Below are 20,557 nucleotides of genomic sequence, written 5' to 3' on the forward strand. Positions count from 1 at the left end.
ATTTTATATAAAGTGTAGGACCCCCCCCCCCCCCCCCCCCCAACAGCTCTCTAAGCCTCCCCCCTTGACCTATTGGCCACCATCTTAGGTACTGGCAGCTGTCTGCCAGCACCCAGTTTACAAACAAATTTGCCTTTTTCTTAAAAAAAATATATAAAAAGTTAATTTTCTGTAATGTAGCTTTTCACCCTCAATACCCTCCCAGATCCCGTTCCAAACATTTTTTTCCCTCTCCCTCCAAACATTTATTCCCTCTCCCTCCGTCGGTAATTGATTCCTACCGCACACTCCTGAGCCCGCCTCCTTGCACGCTCACGTCTGATACGTGACCGATCAGGAACGTGCACCGGCGATGGAGCTTCCAGAAATGGCTCTCACCCACTAACGATCGGCACCACTGCTGTCCGATGCAGAGAGGGCCCTCTCTGCACCGGTAACTCTGCAAACCTATTTCTGCAGTGCCCCACTCATGGGGCATGCAGAAATAGTGCGATCTCGCTAAAAATAACGAGATTGCGGCAGAGAGAAGCCCAGGACTGCAGCGATATACATTGCTGGTCCTTAAGGGCATAACGACTAGCGGCGTACAGAGTGCAATGCTGGTCCTTAAGGGGTTAATACCAAATCTATGTAAATTGACACTTGTCAATACAATGCATATGTATAAATGTTATATATTTCCTCAATTAAAAAAAAAAATTACATAAATGAAAAACAAATATTTACAGCAATCCAAAATATATTGATCAATAAAAAACAATGGGTTGGGTTACTCATAAATGTTACCTTGTAGATGATTCAGAAACATAAATAACTGTACATAAGTACAATCCTTATTACATAAGCAATAATAGCTTTTAAAAGAAGATTTGTTGTGACTATATTGAAAAAAATACTTTTTTGATTTAAAATGCATAGAAGTATGCATAATTATCAGCTAAATAATGTTACTCAATTTATCAACTTCTAAGGGATGTAAACCTGTGTGGGCTCTGCCTTATCTGAACCTGCATCACAGGTTTAAAAGGCATTGCAGACACTTAAAGGGATATAGTATAGACCTGTATTGCAATTAGGAATTTTGTATTAATAACATTTGGTTTTGATATTCCTGTATGATTTGTATTATTTAGGAAGGATACGGTATTGGAGATGATGAGTTTTCCTGTGCTTATGATGGCTGCAGGCAGCTGATTTGGTACAATGCCAAAAGTAAAGCTCATCAACACCCATGCTGGAAAGAAGGTAAGAGAATATTCAATATAGCTGGGTTTCCCCACAACAATACACACCAGAAATATCCTTAGCCCTTAAAAGAGGAATTGACAGAACCAGACTTCTCATTACAACCTTTAAAGCCACTCTCTCTTTACCAGACCCCTCATTCTTATGTCTAGCCATGTATAGAGTGGGCAGCACTGAGATGTTCTCTATAGTTTTTCTGTCACAATGCCATGGTTTGTTTGTTTGTTTTGGGAGTTGCTGGTGCCTTTTCAGAACTTTGTGCTTTTTTGGACTGGCGCATTATTCTATATTCTCTGTTACTTAAAGGGACATAATACTCATATGCTAAATCACTTGAAACTGATGCAGTATAACTGTAAAAAGCTGACAGGAAAATATCACCTGAGCATCACTATGTAAAAAAGGAAGATATTTTACCTCACAATCTACTCAGCTCAGCAGAGTAAGTTCTGTGTAAAAAGTTATACTTCACCTGCTCCCAGCTGCAGGTAAAAAAAAAAAAAAAAAACAATGAAGAAATGAACAGCAGCCAATCAGCATCAGCAATGCTGAGGTCATGAACTCTTACTGTGATCTCATGAGATTTGACTTAACTCTCATGAGATTTCATAGTAAGCTTCCTTTACCTGATTGGTGAAATAATATGAGAGTGCACGAGGCTCATCCTTTCAGCTGTCCTAGGACAGGCACACTAAAATGCTGCTTAGAAATCCTTTACAATGGGAGGTGGCTACTGAGGAACTTTTGAGGTAAAATATCTTTCTTTTTTACATAGAGATGTTCAGGAGATATTTTCTAGTCAGCTTTTTACAGCTATGCTGCATCACTTTCAAGTGTTTAAATATTTGGGTATTATGGCCCTTTAATGGTGTTATCATATGGAGTGTGAAATGTGGTGCTCTTGTGGAGTCTTCTGTCTATCAGTAGGGATTTTCCTGATGTCTACTGAGGTATACTGCTTTTACTTTTGGGAAGGTTTTATATATATATATATATATATATATATATATATATATATATATATATATATATATATATATATATATATATATATATATATATATTAGGGGTGCCTAAAATAATCGATTCTGCGATGCATCGCGATGCAGCCTGTTAACGATGCTGCATCGATGCAGTGCAGATCAGAATCGATTCAGGGGTGACATCATCGCGCAACGTCACGTGACCCCGCCTCTCTCACATAGCAGACGAGCCGACAGCATTTGTGTCAGGATTAATCTGGTTACAGCCCCCAGCTACACCACATCAGGACTTCCTGTGCACACTGCGCAGATACCTGACCCAGAGAGCATTACCAATAGACCTCCTCTCACATGTTCCGGTCAGGAATTTTTATGACACCTATCCTAAAGAGCCGACAGCAGCCTCATGTAAACAGTGAATCTTTTCTTGTATTATAGATTCACTGTTTACTGTTGCGGTCTCTGCTGCATGTTTCCTCTCTGTCAGACCCCTAGCCCAAAGGAGCATTTGAGGGTTGCTATTAGATACAGCAAGTCAAAAGTTTTACAGCAACCCTCAAATGCTCCTTTGGGCTAGGGGTCTGACAGAGAGGAAACATGCAGCAGAGACCGCAACAGTAAACAGTGAATCTATAATACAAGAAAAGATTCACTGTTTACATGAGGCTGCTGTCGGCTCTTTAGGATAGGTGTCATAAAAATTCCTGACCGGAACATGTGAGAGGAGGTCTATTGGTAATGCTCTCTGGGTCAGGTTTCAGATGTCTGCATGTACTCCGTGAGAATGTTTGAGTGAGTACACTGCTGCTGGTTTTCCTTTGTAAAATAAATCTACACATACATATCTGTGCATATTGTAGCATTATGTTTATAAGTGCTCTTCCATCTTACACAGTTGTTTAAAAGATTATTATATATACACACACACACTATATATATATATATATATAATATATATATATATATATATATATATATATAGTGTGTGTATGTATAGATCTCTCTCTCTCTCTATATATATATAAATAAATGTGTGTATGTGTATATATATATATATATATATATATATATATATATATAAGTGTGTGTGTATATATATATATATATATATATATATATATATATATATATATATATATATATATTAAATATGGAATAGAACAAGATCATGAAAATCATAGGCAGTAATCGTGATGCATCGCGATGCATCGTAGAATCGAATCGTATCGAATCGTTACGATGATAATCGTAATCGAATCGAATCGTGAGACAAGTGAAGATGCGCAGCTCTAATATATATATATATATATATATATATATATATATATATATATACATACACACACACACTTTCTTAGACCTTGAAGGCCACCTTTTTTCAGAATGCATTTTAACAGTTTTTCACCACTAGAGGGTGTTAGTTCACATATTTCATACAGATAACACTGTGCTCTCGTGCACGCAAAGTTATCTGGGAGCAGGCACTGATTGGCTAAACTGCAAGTCTGTCAAAAGAACTGAAATAAAGGGGCAGTTTGCAGAGGCTTAGATACAAGATAATCACAGAGGTTAAAAGTATAATATTATGACTGTGTTGGTTATGCAGAACTGGAGAATGGGTAATAAAGGGATTATCTATCTTTTAAAACAATAAAAATTCTGGTGTAGACTGTCCCTTTAAGCAACAGATAAGTAGGCAAAAAAGAATGATTCTTAATTCACATACATTGCACGGACCTCCCGAGGTTGCCATGGTAACCACAGTAACAACACTACTGACAGGCAAGCGGAGGGGAGAACAAACTCCCTAATCACCGTATGTACAATATATGGGAATCTAAAGAAAGCCGAATAGACACCAGAATATCTGCAAACACATTATATAATAACGTAGAAGCCTATAGTAAGTAGCAAACATCTATGCACCGTGCTAACATCTAAACATATAGACATATAAGCGGCTACCTAAATACGGCATGAGCTGAACCATACAATGCAGAAGAATTATATTAAAACAGGGCGAACACAATGTGTTCTGTGTGCATGCAGTTACTCCAAACCAGCCTCACATAACGGTTGTCATAGCAACTACAAACCCATATAAGAGGGAGAATAGTCTGGATATTACACTGCACACCCAGAGAACAAGAATAAAGAAAACAATACAGATAAACAGAAAGCAGACACATTACTGCTCTAACCACTATCTATAAATTAATCTAAACTAGCACCAATATCTATGTTGTAAGCATGCAAAATAATTAAACAATACATATTAAAAAAATCGATCTGTATTCTACAGGCTATATGCGCATTGGAGAGGCAGCACCAGGTAACCCCCTGGGACGCCTCTCTTTCCACACAACTTAGACAGCACAGAAACGAACTGAATCAGCTGCTCTATGCAGAAGCTCAGACTAGAGCTCTCTTTCTTAAGAAACTACACTTAGCCAGATCAAATAAAATAGGCCCCTCACTTGCTAAAACCCTCAGGGAACGTAAACTTAATTCGTACATTCATAAAATACTGGATGAGTCAGGGAACCAGGCGGTAAGCAGTATGTCGATTGCTGAGAACTTTCAGAAGTATTACAGTAATCTCTACAACCTTCCCCCTCCACAATTAGCGAATACCCCTTTAGCAACTGAACAATATATCTCTGCTGCTAAACTCCCAAATATTCCCAAAGAAATAGCCGAGACTCTAGATAATCCCATTTCACCCCAGGAGGTTTTGGTAGCTATAAAATCCTTGTCGTCACACAAAAGCCCAGGCCCAGATGGCTTTTCCAACATATATTATAAGCAATTTAGTAATCTACTAACCCCTCACCTGACTTCCTATTCCAATCTATCGATGAAGGCATACATTGGTCCAAGAGTTTCTTAGAGGCTCATATCTCTGTGATACCCAAGCCCGGTAAAGACCCTACAGCAGTTAGTAACTATAGGCCAATATCCTTATTGAATTCTGACCTGAAAATCTACGCCAAAGTCCTCGCCACTCGAATTAATCAAATACTCCCACAAATTATCCACGCTGACCAGTCAGGTTTTATACCAAAAAGAGAAGCCCGAGACAATACCATCAGAGTTTTGCAGCTGATTGAACAGTCCAGCCGGTCTGACGTCCCCTCTATTTTAATCTCCACAGACGCTGAAAAAGCGTTCGACCGGCTGGATTGGAACTTTCTGAAGCATAGTCTTGTGGGTTTTGGCTTCGGCCCTGTCATGATCCAAAGAATCCTTAGCTTATATACTCTCCCCTCGGCTAAGGTTAGAGTGAATGGAACTTTATCAGATTGCTTTAATATACAAAATGGTACGAGACAGGGGTGCCCCCTGTCTCCTCTCTTATTTGCCATCTCTATAGAAGTTCTGGCGTCCCACATTAGGAACAACCCTAAAATAACAGGCATACAATTAGGCACCAATACTTATAAACTCACCCTCTACGCGGATGATGTCCTCACCCTACTCACCCAGCCAGCTGAATCCCTGCCCCATTTACTTGAGGAGTTTGAGGCCTTTGGCAAGCACTCAAACTTCTTAATAAACACCCAGAAATCGGAAATCCTTAACCTTAACATGCGAAGAGGAGAATTCGAGACCCTTCAGACCCTTTGCCAATATAGGCTCCTACACGACAAAATTAAATATCTAGGGATCTACCTAACTCCATCTGTAGATAAAATATTCAAACATAATTATCTACCTCTCCTAAAGAAGATTAGGAAAGACTTTGACACATGGCAAAACAAACCAATATCCTGGTGGGGAACCACCCTCCCTCAGATCCTATTTGTCCTCCAAGCAGCCCCAATACATCTACCTGAATCATACCTGACTCAACTTCAATCGACAATAAACACTTTCATATAGGGGAGCATTAAGCCCCGCATCAGCAAAAGAGTCTTATTTAAGCCAGTGGGAGAAGGGGGCATGGGGGTCCCTTTTATTTCTCAATATTACAAAGCAATTGTTTTACAGAGGGTATGGGAGTGGCATGACCGCTCCTCCACAAAGACCTGGGCCTCTATCGACTCACACTTACTAGATACTGTCTCCATTGGCCCGCTCTGTTGGATCAAACACAACTGCAGACCCACAATTGCCAGGACATCACTGACATACTCGCACATCTTTCGGACATGGGACTCAATTAGGACTAAAAATAAGGGAATATCTACTTATGTCTCACCAATGATCCCGGTACCAATAAATGCGGAGCTCAGTGGGGGGGATATTACCTTCGGAAGCAGGCCAAATAGAAATAGACCAGACAATTCCATTCACATGCCTGACTGACAAGGGAACCCTGAAACACAGATCCCAATTAAAAGACACTAAAGGGGGGGTTTTCTCTCACTGGTTAAAACATGTGCAGCTGTCTCATTTGTTGAGCTCCTCACCCCACAAGAGGGACCTCCTGAGAGAACTCTCTCGTTTCGAGAGGTTTTGTTATGAGGGGATAGTACCCAGGGGTGCCCTATCGATTACTAAAAAGTTATTGGATTCTACCCTTAATTTGCCCCCCTTATCCTATGTTACCCTCTGGCAAGAGGACCTTGGCCTCCCTGTCTCTAACGAACAATGGGAAAATATATTTTATCAATCCTCCAAATCCTCATCCTCCCCTAGGATTTTAGAAATGAACCACAAAATCCTGTACCGTTGGTACCTCACCCCAGATAGGCTCAAACAAATTTACCCGAATACTAACGCGACTTGTTGGAGGGGTTGTGGGGGAGGGGTTGTGGGTCCCCTGGCACGATGGCCCATATATGGTGGCATTGCCCTAAGTTGCTCCCTTTCTGGAAAGACATAACAAAGCACTTGAAACTTATTCTAGGTGACCAATTCTGCCTATCTCCTCTCGCAGCTCTATTTAGTTATAAACCAGATAAGGGGTATAAATTCAGATGGAAACTCCTCCAATATTGCCTAAATAGTCCCAGGCTGCTTATTGCTCGTAAGTGGAAATCTTCAAATGTGCCGACTGTGCAGGAGTGGCTACACAACACATCTGAACTCCTTTTAATTGAGAAATACTCATATTATAAAAACAACTCCCTGTCGGTTTTTCATAATATCCAGTTCTACTGGGACTCTCTCTTCCACTCACTAGCTACTTTGGATAAATAGATAGAAATTTACAGCTCCCTATAGCCCAGGCGGACCTTCCCCCCCCCTCCCTCCCTAACACTCTTCCCCTCCCTTACTTAACCCTATGCAATAGCTGGAATGGATGATAGGTTGTTAGATAATTTATTTTAACCCGTCTGTTTCAATTATGTTGATATAACTTTTCTTTTGTTGTGTTACTTATAAGTATCAAAGGTATGATGAGAATACCTATACAGATTGAATGCATACCACCCATCACTTGACCACGCTTGTGGCATAACCGCCTGTTGGCTATTGTACTACCTGCAACCAATTGTACACTTTTTCTATTATTGCTTAATGGTATGACATTCTGTATCGCAGTTTATTTTTCCTTATAAAGCTTATTTAAAACTCAAAAAAAAAAAATCGATCTGGACTCTCAAAAAAAAAAAAAATATATATATATATCTATATATATATCTATATATATATATATATATATATATATATATATATATATATATATATATATATATATATCTCTCAAAGGACTCTCAATAAGTGATTGTTACTGCTCCCCGGACCATCTCTTCAGAGAACAATCAAAGGAACTGTTTAAAGAAATGCCTGCCAGTCCAAATGGGTACTAAAGGGACATTATACACTCATTCTTTCTTTGTATATATGTTTTGTAGATGATCTATTTATATAGCCCATAAAGTTTTATTTAAAAAAAAAAAATGTATAGTTTTGCTTATTTTTAAATAACATTGCTCTGATTTTCAGACTCCTAACCAAGCCCCAAAGTTTTATGTGAATACCGTCAGCTACCTTCTCCAGCTTGCTTCTGTTTGTGTAAAGGGTCTTTTTATATGCAAAAGGAGGGGGAGTGTCTTATTTCCCACTTGCAATGGGCTTTCCAACTACCTTTTCAACAGAGCTAAACTGAAAGCTCTAAGTAAGTCTTTAAACAGTTCTATACTGGATATTTATATCAGTATCTGGGCATCTTGTTCTTTATAGTAGTGTCTATTACATGCAGTTATATGAAAATTAGTGTATACTGTCCCTTTAAGGCCTTTGGGGACCAGTGTTTGCAAATGATATGTCCATTTTGCCTCTCTTCGCAATAAAGGTCTATTCCGGTCACCCCCTCTGGGCATAGGGGGGATGTGGTCGATAATGGTATTTCTTTCATGTAATTAGCAAGAGTCCATGAGCTAGTGACGTATGGGATATACATTCCTACCAGGAGGGGCAAAGTTTCCCAAACCTTAAAATGCCTATAAATACACCCCTCACCACACCCACAATTCAGTTTTACAAACTTTGCCTCCCATGGAGGTGGTGAAGTAAGTTTGTGCTAGATTCTACGTTGATATGCGCTTCGCAGCAGGCTGAAGCCCGGTTTTCCTCTCAGAGTGCAGTGAATGTCAGAGGGATGTGAAGAGAGTATTGCCTATTTGAATACAATGGTCTTCCTCTAGGAGATCTATTTCATAGGTTCTTTGTTATCGGTCGTAGAGATTTCTTCTCCTACCTCCCTTTTCAGATCGACGATATACTCTTATATACCATTACCTCTACTGATTCTCGTTTCAGTACTGGTTTGGCTATCTACTTTATGTAGATGAGTGTCTTAGGGTAAGTAAGTCTTATTTTATTTATGACACTCTAAACTATGGTTGGGCACTTTATATGTAAAGTTCTAAATATATGTTTTAAACTTATATTTGCCATGATTCAGGATATTCAGTATTCCTTCTTTCAGACTGTCAGTTTCATTTTTTGGGAAAATGCTTATGAATTAATATTTTTTCTTACCTGAAAAATATTCAAATTGACTTTTTTTCCTTGCGGGCTGTTAGGCTCGCGAGGGCAGAAAATGCTTTAATTTATTGCGTCATTTTTGGCGCAAAATTTGTCATTTCCGGCGCCATAGTTGACGCCGGAAGTTTGTTCATGGTTGCGTCATTTTTTGACGCATGTGTGTTAGACGTTTTTTGCGCCAAAAAATGTGGGCGTCATTCTTGGCGCCAAAAAATGTGGGCGTCATACTTGGCGCCAAAAAATGTGGGCGTTATTCTTAGCGTCACTTTTTTTCACATTATTTAAGTCTCATTTTTTTGTTGCTTCTGGTTACTAGAGGCTTGTTTGTTTTGCATTTTTTTTCCCATTCCTGAAACTGTCATTTAAGGAATTTGATAATTTTGCTTTATATGTTGTTTTTTTCTATTACATATTGCAAGATATTTCAAACACTGTTCCTATATCAAGAAATGCTGAGGGATTCCAGTTGACTGATATCAGTCCTACCAAAGCTAAGTTCATTTATTTTAATGTTATGAATGTTTATCTTTAGCTATGGTTTGTAATAAGTTATCATGATAAACTTTTACATGCAGAATCCATTAGTATTTATGCTTTATATATTGCTATTCTTTTTACATCTTGTGTACAAGATATACTTAGAAATTTATAAGAATATTTTTCTGATTCTATTTTAAAGGCTTTGTCTGACATCCCGACTTCTAATAACATTTTTAGGTCTTTTTCAAACTTCTTTTTTAGTTGATGAAGTTTCAAATGACCAACTACATAATAAATTATCCTTCTCTGATGGTGTTTTTTCTCATTCAGAATTTTTCTTCATCAGATATTGACACTAACAAATCTACTTTTTTATTTTTTAATAGAGTACATTTGTTCTTTGTTCAAAAGGTGTTGATTATTTTAGATATTGAAGTAACTAGTTCTTTTGCTTTTAAAGACTAGCTAACATTTAAATTCTGCTTATTTATCTTCTGTGATTTCTTCAGAGGTTTTTTTTTCCAGTTCCTGATGGAATGGAATAGGCTGAGAATTTTCTTTTAGTCCTTCTTTAAGGTTTTTAAATTCTATTCTTTGCCGGCAGTTAGATTTAAGGAAAGATTCCCCAAGTTAATGGGGCTATCTCTACTCCTGCTAAATATACTACTATTCTTATAGCAAATAGTATTTATTTATTTTCCTTCAGATGGTTGTATCTTATTTAAGAAAAACTATTTTCAGGTACTTTTTCTTAGACCTGTAATTTATTTGGCTGATGTTGCAATTGCTTCATCTTTCTGGTTGGATACTTTAAGATCAAGTATTGGATTATGATTTGTTTAGCATTGTTAAAAGGACAAAATCTACTACTCATTTGAAGTTCAGACTAAGTGCTATTGCATTGTCTTGCTATCTTGTATTTGTTGATTGTGCAAGTCCAGTGTGTTGACTGGTCCTTTAACTTGATTAACATGCTAATAATTTCATTTTTGTTGTCATTTTATTAAATATGCAAATGAGGTTTAATCTATGTCTTTAGCTATTTCAGCTAGAAGAACTTTGTGATTTCAATCTTGGAATGCTAATTTGATTTCTAAAATCCAAATTTCTTTTTTTCCAAGGTAATCAATTATTTGGTTCATAATTGGATTCAATTCTTTAACTGTTACTCTGGGCTTCAAGATTGAGTTCTAAGACTAAAACTTTAAGCTTATATTAGTTTTCTGTTCTTACTAAGGAACGGAATCCTGAATTCTTCCCCAAGTAACATGTTTATCATTGGAAGTTTTTTTTCTTCATTTAATTAAGCCTTTTAAAAGTTCAAAGTCAGCTCCCCAAATTTGCATGTAGGTGCGGTTCTTACTCCAGCTTGGCTGGTAAGGGGCAGGTTAAGACTTTTTTTTGAAATTTGTTTGGTTCTATTCGGCCCAAACTTCTTAGACTTTGGGTACAGAATAGGATTCAGAGTAAAACAGTCTGTGAGAAGTCTTTTTTTCTCTATCATATTCCAGCTATTCCAGTAAGACTAACACTTTCCTGAAGTGTGTTTCAGACCTATATGTTTTGGGTACTGGTGAAGTGCGGCTGGTCACCCGTTGGGGCTCAAGCGCTGCTCAGACCTGGAGTTTTCTGGGGTATTTATTCCAGTTTCATTTTAGGAACTGGGTTTTGGGGTTTTATTCAAGACTATTTACTGTTCCAAAGATAGAAAATCTTTTTGAATTGTCATATAAGTGTACCATCTTTTAGAATGGTGTTTATATGGTCTATTCTGCCTTTTTGGTCAGTGATGGCATTATTTGTTTACAATAGATACAATAGATGCATATCTTCATTTTCTGTTTTCATTCAGATTATTTTTATTTTCTGAGATTCTCTTTTTTTGACAAGCATTACCAATTTGTTGCTTTTTTCCTTCTGGTCTAGCGACAGCTCTGAGAATATTTTCAAGGTTCTCAGTGTTCCTTATTTGGACGGTATCGTGGTACTGGCTCAGTCTTTTCGTTCTGCGGAATCTCATATGATTCAACTTTGTTGTTTCTTCAAGACATGGTTAGAGGATCTTTATATCAAAAGCTCCTTGATTACTCACACAAGGGTCACCTTTTTTAGGTTTCCAGATAGATTGTGTCAATGTTTTTGTCTCTAACAGACAAGTGACAAGTTTATTGGGTTCCGTTTGTCGGAACCTTCAGTCTCTATTATTTCCTTCAAGTTGCTATATATACATGGAAGTTTTAGGTTTCATGGCTGCAGCATTGGATTAGTTTCCCTTTGCTCATTTCATAGGAAACCTTTCCAGTTTTTTATGCTGAATAATGGTGCAGGGATTTTAGGAAATCACTTTTTATATCTTTGAATCCTAATGTTTAACTATCTTTGTTTCGGTGGTTAAGATCACCATCATTTAGTTCTACAGGTCTCTTCGGTTTCAACCTGGAACATGATCTCTACAGATGCAAGTCTTTTAGGTTGGGAGGCTGTCTGAGGATCTCTGTCAGCACAAGGGGTTTGGAAATCTCAGGAGGCGAGATTACCATTTGATATTTTGGAACTCTGTGATTTCTCAGAGTTCTTCAGTTGGTTTCTTTTTGAAGAAGAGACGGTTATTGTTTTTTCAGACAGACAATGTCACAACTGTGGCGTATGTCAATCATCAGGGTGGGACTATCAGTCCTTAGGCTGTGACAGAAGTATCTCGGATATTTGCTTGGGCTAAATCCAGCTCCTATCTAATTTCTGTGGTCTTTTTCACAGGTATAGACAATTGGGAAGCGGATTATCTCTGTTAATCAAGCTTTACATCCGGGAGAATGGTCTCTTTACCCAGATATGTTTTTCAATTTTTCAGATGTGAGGGCTTCCAGAAATAGATCTGATGGCATCTCATCTAAACAAGGAACTTCCCAGGGGCCTATTCAGGCCCGGGGATCCTCAGGCGGAAGTAGTGTATGCATTGACACTTCCTTGGAATTATCTATATTTTTTCATCTCTTCTTCTTTCAAGAGTGATTTTCAAAATCATCAGAGAGCTATCTTTGGTGTGGCTGGTGGCTCCAGCATAGCGACACAGGTTTTGGTATATGGTTCATGTTCGGATGTCAAGTTGCCAATCTTGGTTACTTCCATTAAGGCCAGACCTTATATTTTAACATTCGTTTTTTTCATCAGGAATTCAAATGATTAATTTGATGGTATGAAAATTTAACGCTTAGTACTTAGTCATAGAAGTTTCTCTGACTCAGTGATTAATACTATGTTGCAGGCTCGTAAATCTGTGTCTAGTAAGATTTATTTTCGAGTTTGGAAGATTTACATCTCATGATGCTCTTCTTATGAATTCTCTTGGCATTCTTTTAGAATTCCTAGGATTTTATAGTTTCTTCATAAGGTTTTGTCTGCATGTTCCTTGAAAGGAAAAATCTCTGCTTTTCCTGTGCTGTTTCACAGGAAGAATTGCTAAATCTTTCTGATATTCATTGTTTTGTTCAGGCTTTGGTTCGTATCAAGCCTGTCATTAAGCCAATTTCTCCTCCTTGGAGTCTAAATTTGGTTCTGAAGGCTTTACAGGCTCTTCTGTTTGAGCATATGCTTTCTTTGGACATTAATTACTTTCATGGAAAGTATTGTTCTTTTTAGACATCTCTTCAGCTAGAACAGTTTTTGAATTATCTGTTCTTTCTTGTGAATCTCCTTTTTCTGATTTTTCATCAGGATAAGGTGGTTTTTGCTGTCCTCATTTCAATTTTTACCTAAAGTTGTGAATTCTAACAACATTAGTAGCGGAATTATTGTCCCTTCCTTGTGTCCTAATCCTAAGAATTCTTTGGTAAGATTCTTACATTCTTTGGATGTGGTAAGAGTTTTGAAATATTATATTGAAGCTATTCAGATTTCAGACAGGCTTCTAGTCTATTTGTTATCTTTTCTGGTTTTAGGAAAGGTCAGAAGGCTTCTGCCATTTCTTTGGCATCTTGGTTAAAGCTTTTGATTCATCATGCTTATTTGGATTCCGGTTAATCCCCGCCTCAGAGGATTACGGCTCATTCTACTAGGTCAGTTTCTACTTCCTGGACTTTTAAGAATGAAGCTTCTGTTGATCAGATTTGCAAAGCAATGACTTGGTCTTCTTTGCATACTTTTACTAAATTCTACCATTTTGATGTTTTCTCTTCTTCAGAAGCAGTTTTTGGTAGAATAGTACTTCAGGCAGCTGTTTCAGTTTGATTCTTCTGCTTATATTTCAGTTTTTTCATTATAAAAATTGGAACTTTTGATTTGGGTAGTGGATTAATTTTTCAGCGGAATTGGCTGTCTTTATTTTATCCCTCCCTCTCTAGTGACTCTTGCGTGGAAGTTCCACATCTTGGGTATTTGCTATCCCATACGTCACTAGCTCATGGACTCTTGCTAATTACATGAAAGAAAACCTAATTTATGCAAGAACTTACCTGATAAATTCATTTCTTTCATATTAGCAAGAGTCCATTAGGGCCCACCCTTTTTGTGGTGGTTATGATTTTTTTGTATAAAGCACAATTATTTCAATTCCTTATTTTTGATGCTTTCGCTCCTTTCTTATCACCCCACTTCTTGGCTATTCGTTAAACTGAATTGTGGGTGTGGTGAGGGGTGTATTTTATAGGCATTTTAAGGTTTGGGAAACTTTGCCCCTCCTGGTAGGAATGTATATCCCATACGTCACTAGCTCATGGACTCTTGCTAATATGAAAAATGAATTTATCAGGTAAGTTCTTACATAAATTATGTTATTTCAGATCAGACCCCTTATGTTGTAGTTGTTGAAAGTGTCTGGCAACTGGTTGTTCAGAGCCCGAATTCTGGATAGCCATCCTGATGGCCGAACGATGGTTGGCCATGCCTGTACGCAAGTTATCCACAGTCTTTCCGACATAAAATAGGCCACATGTACAGTGATGTAAATATACAATGTGTGTAGTAGTACAGGTGAGCCTGTACTTATGTCTGTAAACCTTTCTCCTGTAGGGATGCGTGAAGGAAGTACCGGTAATCAAACAAACAAAACAAAATGGCTGCTTTCTAAACTTTGATGAATGAAAGTGCCCCTGTTTTTAATAGTATTTTTAAAAACCGGTCTTTCATTCATCAAAGTTTTACCTTCACTTTAAGACACGGTGAGTCCACGGAATCATCAATTACTGTTGGGAATATCACTCCTGGCCAGCAGGTGGAGGCAAAGAGCACCACAGCAAAGCTGTTAAGTATCACTTCCCTTCACGCAACCCACAGTTATTCTCTTTGCCTTCAGTGCAAGGAGGAGGTGAAGTTTTAGGTGTCTGATTAAGATTCTCCTATCAAGATTTTTTTATTTTGCTCTGATCTTTCCTTACAAACTGGGTTTAGCTGTACTCCACGTTAGTCTCTTCAGTTGGGCTGTGATAGCTTTCAAGCAGTTAGGAACTTGTGGGGTGGGCCTCACTGCGTTTTCCGGACAGGATTGCTGCCCTCAAACAGAATGCCAGAGTAGGCTTACTCTGTTAATTTCTTCTATCCACAGGTCTCTGTGAGGAGTGACTTCCTCTCATACCGGGTGGGCTGTCCCCCTGCTGGACAGCTGGATGTGCAGGTAAGTGCCATTTTTGTTTACCTAAGGAAAGGACTTAATAAGAAATTCTGCACTTATTATGGGACTTCGTCCTGCATCATTTGACTTATTTGGCAGGCAGCAGGCACTGGTACATGTGAATGGGAGACGTCATTTCAAATAAAATGCAAGTTTTGCAATAATTGGTGGTTCAGGGGTTAATGTTTATTTTTGGGCTCTGGATCAGTGGTCAAAGGACACAGATTGAGAGAGAGCTATGCGCTTGTACTTATAGTGACACAGAGTCGCAGATTGCCATTTTGGAGCCGTCTCCATTAATTTGGAGGTGGGTACTTCTCACTGGTGTTTTGCTGAGGAGGGATTGCTCCTCTGACTAAAGCGTGCGCTTTCTCTGTAGCGCACCTTCTCTATCTGTCATGTGTTGCGCTTCTCAATACAGTCTGAAGCTGTTGCGCAGCGTTAGGAGACCTGCTTTTGATGGAGAAGGGCTTGTTATTATGATCTGTCTAAAAGCTGCTCTGTGGGATCGCAATTGCTGTCCGTTTGGCAAAGGGACAGGTAGGCATCTAAAGCAGAGTATCAAATTGTCCCATATGTGACAATTGTCTTCTCAAGCCAAATGATTTGCATATTTTGTAAGATTACCTTAGGAACACAGATAGTCCTTTGGGGACTACTGTGCTTAATATAAAGGCACAGTTTAATTATCCTTAAAGGTACAGTACGGTAAGGTTTTTGTAAGATTGCTTTAAGGACAGGTAGTCCTTTGGGGGACTACTAAGTTTAATTAATTAAGGCACAGTTTATTTAATTATCCTTAAATGTACAGTACAGTTCATGTTAAAATTTAAAGGTACAGTACCTGCATATTTTATATTATTTTTTGAGACTGTTAATCATAAAGATAGACTCCTTGTTTCTGAGCCATCAGTCTCCCAGGTTGATGCTGTTCAAGCTATGCCACCGCATTCTCCTCATATGCCCTGCGGTTCCTCTTAATCTCCTGGAGGAGTTTTTTTGCAAGCAGAGATTGCTGCCCAAGTATCCTCTGCGGCATTAGCTGTCATTCCCATGCTACAGGGTAAACGCAAGAGGAAAATTTAAAGATTCAAATAGTAGGGTTTCTTCTCCGACTTCCGTTACCCAAGTTATCCTTTCTCATAAGTCTGATGAGGAAGATACGTCGGTAGCCTCTGAGGGTGAAAGCTCAGATTCGGACAGTATAATTCCTTCATCTGAGACGGAAGTTGTATCTTTCAGATGTAAACTTGAACACCTCCGTGTACTGTAAAAGGAGGTTTTTGGTTACTCTTGTCGACTGATACTCTTACTGTTGTCATCCCTAGGAAATCTAACAAGCTTAATACATTCTTTGATGTCCTTCTGCTGTGGAGGTCTTTACTGTGCCAGACCGTGCCACGGAGATTATAGCACAGGAATGGGAGGGAATTATCCCCTGTTTTTTTAAGGAGACATTTCCTGTTGCTGACTCCATTAAGGAGTCGTGGAAATCGGTGCCTAATGTAGAAGGGGCCATTTCTACTCTGGCTAAGAGAACTTCTATTCCTATTGAGGATAGCTTTTCCTTTATGAAAAGCCGGGGGCTTATTTGAAGAAAATTTATGTTCATCGGGGTCTCCAATGGCAACCTGCAGTGTGTATCACCACTGTGACAAGTGCTGCAGCCTAATGGTTTGGCACCTTGTCTGAGTCTCTTTTGGTAGAGACTGCTTTAGAGGGAATCCAAGATAGGATTACGGCTCTTAAGTTGGCCAATTCCTTTATTACTGATGCTCCCTTGCAGGGCATTAAATTTGGTGCCAAAATATTGGGCTTTGCTGTGTTAGCGTGCAGAGCATTGTGGCTGAAATCTTGGTCAGCCGATGTTTCCTCTAAGTCTAAGCTTCTAGCGATTCCTTACATGGGTAAAACCTTGTTTGAACCCAGTCTGACAGAATTTGTTTCTGATACTACGGGTGGGTAAAACCCGCAGGTGACTCTAAATCTCTAAACAAGGGGAAACAATTCAAGAAACCCGCTGCTGATTCTAAGTCAACATGAAGGGTCTGCCCCCGATCCGGAATCGGATTAAGTGGGAGGCAGACTCGCTCAGTTTTCGCAAGCTTGGAATGGAGATGTCCCAGACCCATGGACATAGTTTCCCAGGGTTACAAGTTAGAGTTCAAGACTTTTTTTTTTCCAGGGGCAGGTTCCACCTCTCAAGATTATCTGTAGACCAAATAAAAAGAGAGTCGTTCTTGAAATGTGTACAGGATCTTTCCCTCTTGGGAGTAATAGTTCCTGTCCCAATACAGGAACAAGGTCTCGGGTTCTACTCCAACCTGTTTGTGGTTCCCAAAAAAGAGGGAACTTTCCGACCCATTCTAGATCTAAAATTACTCAACAATTTTCTCAGAGTGCTGTCCTTCAAGGTGGAGACTATCCGTTCCATCCTTCCTCTGGTCCATGGACCTAAAGGATGAGTACCTACACATTCCCATTCACAGGGATCATCTCAAATTTCTAAGATTTGCCTATCTGGACAAGCACTTTCCATTTGTAGTGCTTCCGTTTGGCCTTGCAACAGCTCCCAGAGTTTTCTCAAGTCTTGGGAGCTCTATTGGTAGTAATTGGTCCGGGAGTTGCAATGGCGCCCTCTCTGAATGACATTCTGGTCCAGGCGCCATCTTTACAACTAGCAGAATCTCATACAAAGATCTTATCTTTTTTTTTCATTCCCACAGTTGATCAACATGGAGAAAAGCTCTCTTGTTCCGGCTACAAGAGTGATCTTCTTAGGAACCATCATAGATTCCCTATAAACGAAAATATTTCTGACGGAGGTCAGAAGCGCCAAGATGCTTTCCGCTTGCCTGTCCCTACAGTCTGCGGTACCGCCATCAGTGGCCCAATGTATGGAGGAATTGGTTTGATGGTAGCTTCCATGGACATAGTTCCTTTTGTTCGGTTCCACCTGAGACCTCTACAGCTATGCATGGTCGCCCAATAGAACGGGGATTATGCAGATCCATCTCAGAGGATAGTACTGGATCAACCAACAAGAGACTTCCTTCCGTGGTGGCTGTCTCAAGAGCATCTGTCCCAGGGAACATGCTTTCAGAGACCCTCTGGGGTACTTGTGACCACGGACGCCAGCCTGATGAGTTGGGGAGCAGTCTTTGATTCGTTGAAGGCGCATGGACTTTGGTCTCAGGAGGAATCGGCCTTCCCCATAAACATTTTGGAGTTGAGTGATCTTCAACTCCCTTGATGGCTTGGCCTCAACTGGCTCTAGCCCTGTTTATCAGGTTCAAGTCAGACAACATAACCTCAGTGGCTTACATCAACATCCTGGGGGGAACTCGGAGTTCCTTAGCCATGAAGGAGGTGGCGCAAATCTTTCAGTGGGCGGAGGCTCACATTTGCTGTCTATCTGCCATCCACATGCCAGGAGTGTATAATTGACAAGCGGATTTCCTGAGCAGACGGACTTTCCGCCCCGGGGAGTGGTAACTTGGTTCTCAAGGTTAACGACCAAAAGGGGTTTACTGGAATTGGATCTGATGGCGTCTCGTTAGAACGCCAAGCTCCCAAAGGTCTGATAGAGACCCTCAAGCCTGATAGATGCTCTGGCAGTTCCTTGGAACTTCATGTTGGCATATCTCTTTCCTCCGTTTGCTCTCATTCCACAAGTCTCTGAAGCTGACTGCTTGGAGATGGAAAGCTTGATTTTGCTAACCGTGGATTTTCCGAATCGGTCATTGAGACCATGATTCAGGCTCGTAAGCCTGTCACTAGAAAGATTTACCATAAATGTGTTTTTTGGTGTGAGACTAAAGGATATTCTTGAAGTAGAGTCAGGATTCCAAGAATCTTATCTTTTCAACAGGAAGGCCTGGAGAAGGGGTTGTCTGTCAGTACCCTCAAGGGTCAGATTTCTGCTCTATCTATTTCTTCTACTAGATACGAGTCCACGGATTCATCCTTACTTGTGGGATATTATCCTCCTGCTAACAGGAAGTGGCAAAGAGAACCATAGCAGAGCTGTCTATATAGCTCCTCCCATCAGTGGTGCAGTGTATGGAGGTCATTGGGTTAATGGTAGCGGCAATGGACATTGTTCCATTTGCTCGCTTGCATCTCAGACCACTGCAGCTGTGCATGCTCAGACAGTGGAATGGGGATTATGCAGATTTATCTCCTCGGATAAATCTGGATCTAGAGACCAGAGACTCTCTTCATTGGTGGTTGTCGCAGGATCATCTGTCCCAGGGAATGTGCTTCCGCAGTCCAGCATGGGTCATAGTGACGACGGACGCCAGCCTCTTGGGCTGAGGTGCAGTCTGGAATTCCCTGAAGGCTCTGGGTGTTTGGACTCAGGAGGAGTCCCTACTACCAATAAATATTCTGGAACTGAGAGCGATATTCAACGCGCTTCAAGCGTGGCCTCAGCTGGCTTCGGCCAAATTCATAAGATTCCAGTCGGACAATATCACGACTTTAGCATATATCAATCATCAAGGGGGAACAAAGAGTTCTCTAGCGATGATAGAGGTTTCCAAGATAATTTGATGGGCAGAGACTCACTCTTGCCATCTATCAGCAATCTATATCCCAGGAGTGGAGAACTGGGAAGCGGATTTTCTAAGTCGTCAGACTTTTCATCCGGGGGAGTGGGAGCGCCATCCGGAGGTGTTTGCGGCATTGACTCATCAATGGGGCACACCGGAATCGGATCTGATGGCATCTCGTCAGAATGCCAAACTTCCTTGTTTCGGGTCCAGATCAAGGGATCCTCAAGCAGTACTGATAGATGCTCTAGCAGTACCTTGGTCGTTTAACCTGGCTTATGTGTTTCCTCCTTTTCCTCTCCTACCTCGTCTGATTGCAAGAATCAAACAGGAGAGGGCTTTGGTAATCATGATAGCGCCTGCGTGGTCACTCAGGACTTGGTATGCAGATCTGGTGGAAATGTCATCTCTGCCACCGTGGAAACTGCCACTGAGACAGGACCTTCTCATTCAAGGTTCCAACATCCAAATCTAATTTCTCTGCAACTGACTGCCTGGAGATTGAACGCTTGATTTTATCTAAGCGGGGGTTCTCTGACTCGGTCATTGATACCTTGATTCAGGATCGAAAGCCTGTCACTAGGAAAATTTACCATAAGATATGGTGTAAATATCTTTATTGGTGCGAATCCAAGGGTTACTCATGGAGTAAGATCAGGATTCCTAGGATTTTGTCTTTTCTCCAAGAAGGATTGGAGAAGGGATTATCAGATAGTTCCTTAAAGGGACAGATTTCTGCTTTGTCAATCTTA

General features: G+C 39.9%; 1 protein-coding gene across 1 annotated transcript in view; it reads left to right on the forward strand.

Annotated features, from left to right (window-relative positions):
• Positions 1–20,557, forward strand: part of RSPRY1 (ring finger and SPRY domain containing 1) — a 132,211-nt gene that overhangs the window by 54,689 nt on the left and 56,965 nt on the right. Inside the window, exon 11 of the mRNA XM_053700252.1 lies at positions 1,134–1,245. Within this exon, the coding sequence (XP_053556227.1) occupies positions 1,134–1,245 (112 nt within the window). The remainder of the gene's footprint in view (positions 1–1,133; positions 1,246–20,557) is intronic.

Source organism: Bombina bombina, chromosome 1 (assembly GCF_027579735.1).
Source record: "Bombina bombina isolate aBomBom1 chromosome 1, aBomBom1.pri, whole genome shotgun sequence".
NCBI lineage: Eukaryota > Metazoa > Chordata > Amphibia > Anura > Bombinatoridae > Bombina > Bombina bombina.